Source organism: Sinocyclocheilus anshuiensis, unplaced genomic scaffold (genome assembly GCF_001515605.1).
Source record: "Sinocyclocheilus anshuiensis isolate Anshui unplaced genomic scaffold, SAMN03320099.WGS_v1.1 scaffold1836, whole genome shotgun sequence".
Lineage (NCBI taxonomy): Eukaryota > Metazoa > Chordata > Actinopteri > Cypriniformes > Cyprinidae > Sinocyclocheilus > Sinocyclocheilus anshuiensis.
The window spans coordinates 21,651-22,967 of record NW_015555949.1 but is presented as its reverse complement, the minus strand read 5'-3'; the positions used below and the strand labels follow the sequence as shown (position 1 = coordinate 22,967).

Below are 1,317 nucleotides of genomic sequence, written 5' to 3'. Positions count from 1 at the left end.
TATAATTGTAGTTAATTTATAAAATTATTTAGTTGCTTTCATAGGTCAAAAAGACAGATAAGTAATTTTGTTCCTCATATTTTGTTTTGTTGACTTGGTGAAAAAAGGTTTTAATTCGAAGACGCAACAACATGTATGTCTTTGATTTGAATCAAGCATGATTTTAATTATAGAGTGTTGTTAGAGTATTATTACAATGTTGTGTTTTTAGCTTAGCAACATGCTAATAAGTATGCTTTTTGTGTGGTGAGCAACATTACTGAGAAATGATAAAGATGCTAAACATTTGAGGTTCAGGTGCTGACTAAGCAGGCAGCTGCCTGTGTAAACAGTAAACAGCAAGGTAGCAGCTCACTAGATTTAGGAAAAGAGTTTACCTGTGACTGACATTCTAACTTTCTGTTTACAGAAATCAGCAGGTGACTGTAGCAACTTCGATAAGGAGTTCATAAACGAGAAGCCTCGACTTTCCGTCACAGACCGTATCATCATCAACAGCGTGGACCAGACCATGTTCAACAACTTCTCCTTCATCAACCCCGCCATGGCCCATCTCAAGAGCCCCTGACTCACACACAAACAAAAGACATTTTTACTGTGAAAACCTCCAAACCAAAAGGCAAACACTCACCTGAACATCATGTCAGTCTCTAGTCAACCTCATTTAATGCTATGGTCAGTAAATAAAAGACACAGTAGTGTCAAATTATGTCATATAATATAAGTTGCATATTGTAATTATTATATTATTTGGTGCCTCCTTGCCTCCTTTTTTGAGGTGCAACACAAATAAAAGCATTTGAACTAGCAAAAGAAGAACGTGTTGGTTTATAAACAAGAAGGTAATATTGAGCAACATATATTGTAGACACATTATTGCCTACTTATATTTTTGCTCCACCACTGTTCTAACCAGCTTAAAACAGGTATAAATCACAAGTGTTTTTTCAATCCTTACCCGAATTAAAGGTACAATATGTAAGTTTTCACCGCTAGAGGGCGCGTATTCAAAACAAACAAAGGCATAGTTTGATGACTCCGTGACTGAGTGTGGAATCATGGGAGTTGTCGTCTTCATCCCCACAGCCGACGCAATCCGACTCATGGATTGAATCATGTTCATGGATGAGCTAATGTATTAAAGATTTATTAACATCGTAGTATGAAGCAGAGTGAGGCGAAAAGCCGTCTAAACGAAACGAGGCCGCTGAAGCAATTGCTAATGAGAGACGAGAGTGACACACGGCTCGAAAGCAGCGGAGCTTTTATTATGCCACACTTTAGCGCTTCCGCTCCTTCCAGTCGTGCGTATGTGGG

The 1,317-nt window shown here is 38.4% G+C and overlaps 1 protein-coding gene across 3 annotated transcripts in view; it reads left to right on the top strand.

The window, feature by feature from the left end:
* The window catches only part of LOC107675981 (protein kinase C theta type-like), a 23,611-nt gene extending 22,616 nt beyond the window's left edge, over window positions 1-995 (top strand). For all 3 annotated transcript variants that reach the window (XM_016470499.1, XM_016470498.1, XM_016470497.1), the window contains one exon: window positions 410-995. In XM_016470499.1, coding sequence (XP_016325985.1) covers window positions 410-568 — 159 coding nt within the window. In that variant the 3' untranslated portion in view covers window positions 569-995. The remainder of the gene's footprint in view (window positions 1-409) is intronic.
* The last annotated feature ends 322 nt before the right edge of the window (window positions 996-1,317 follow it).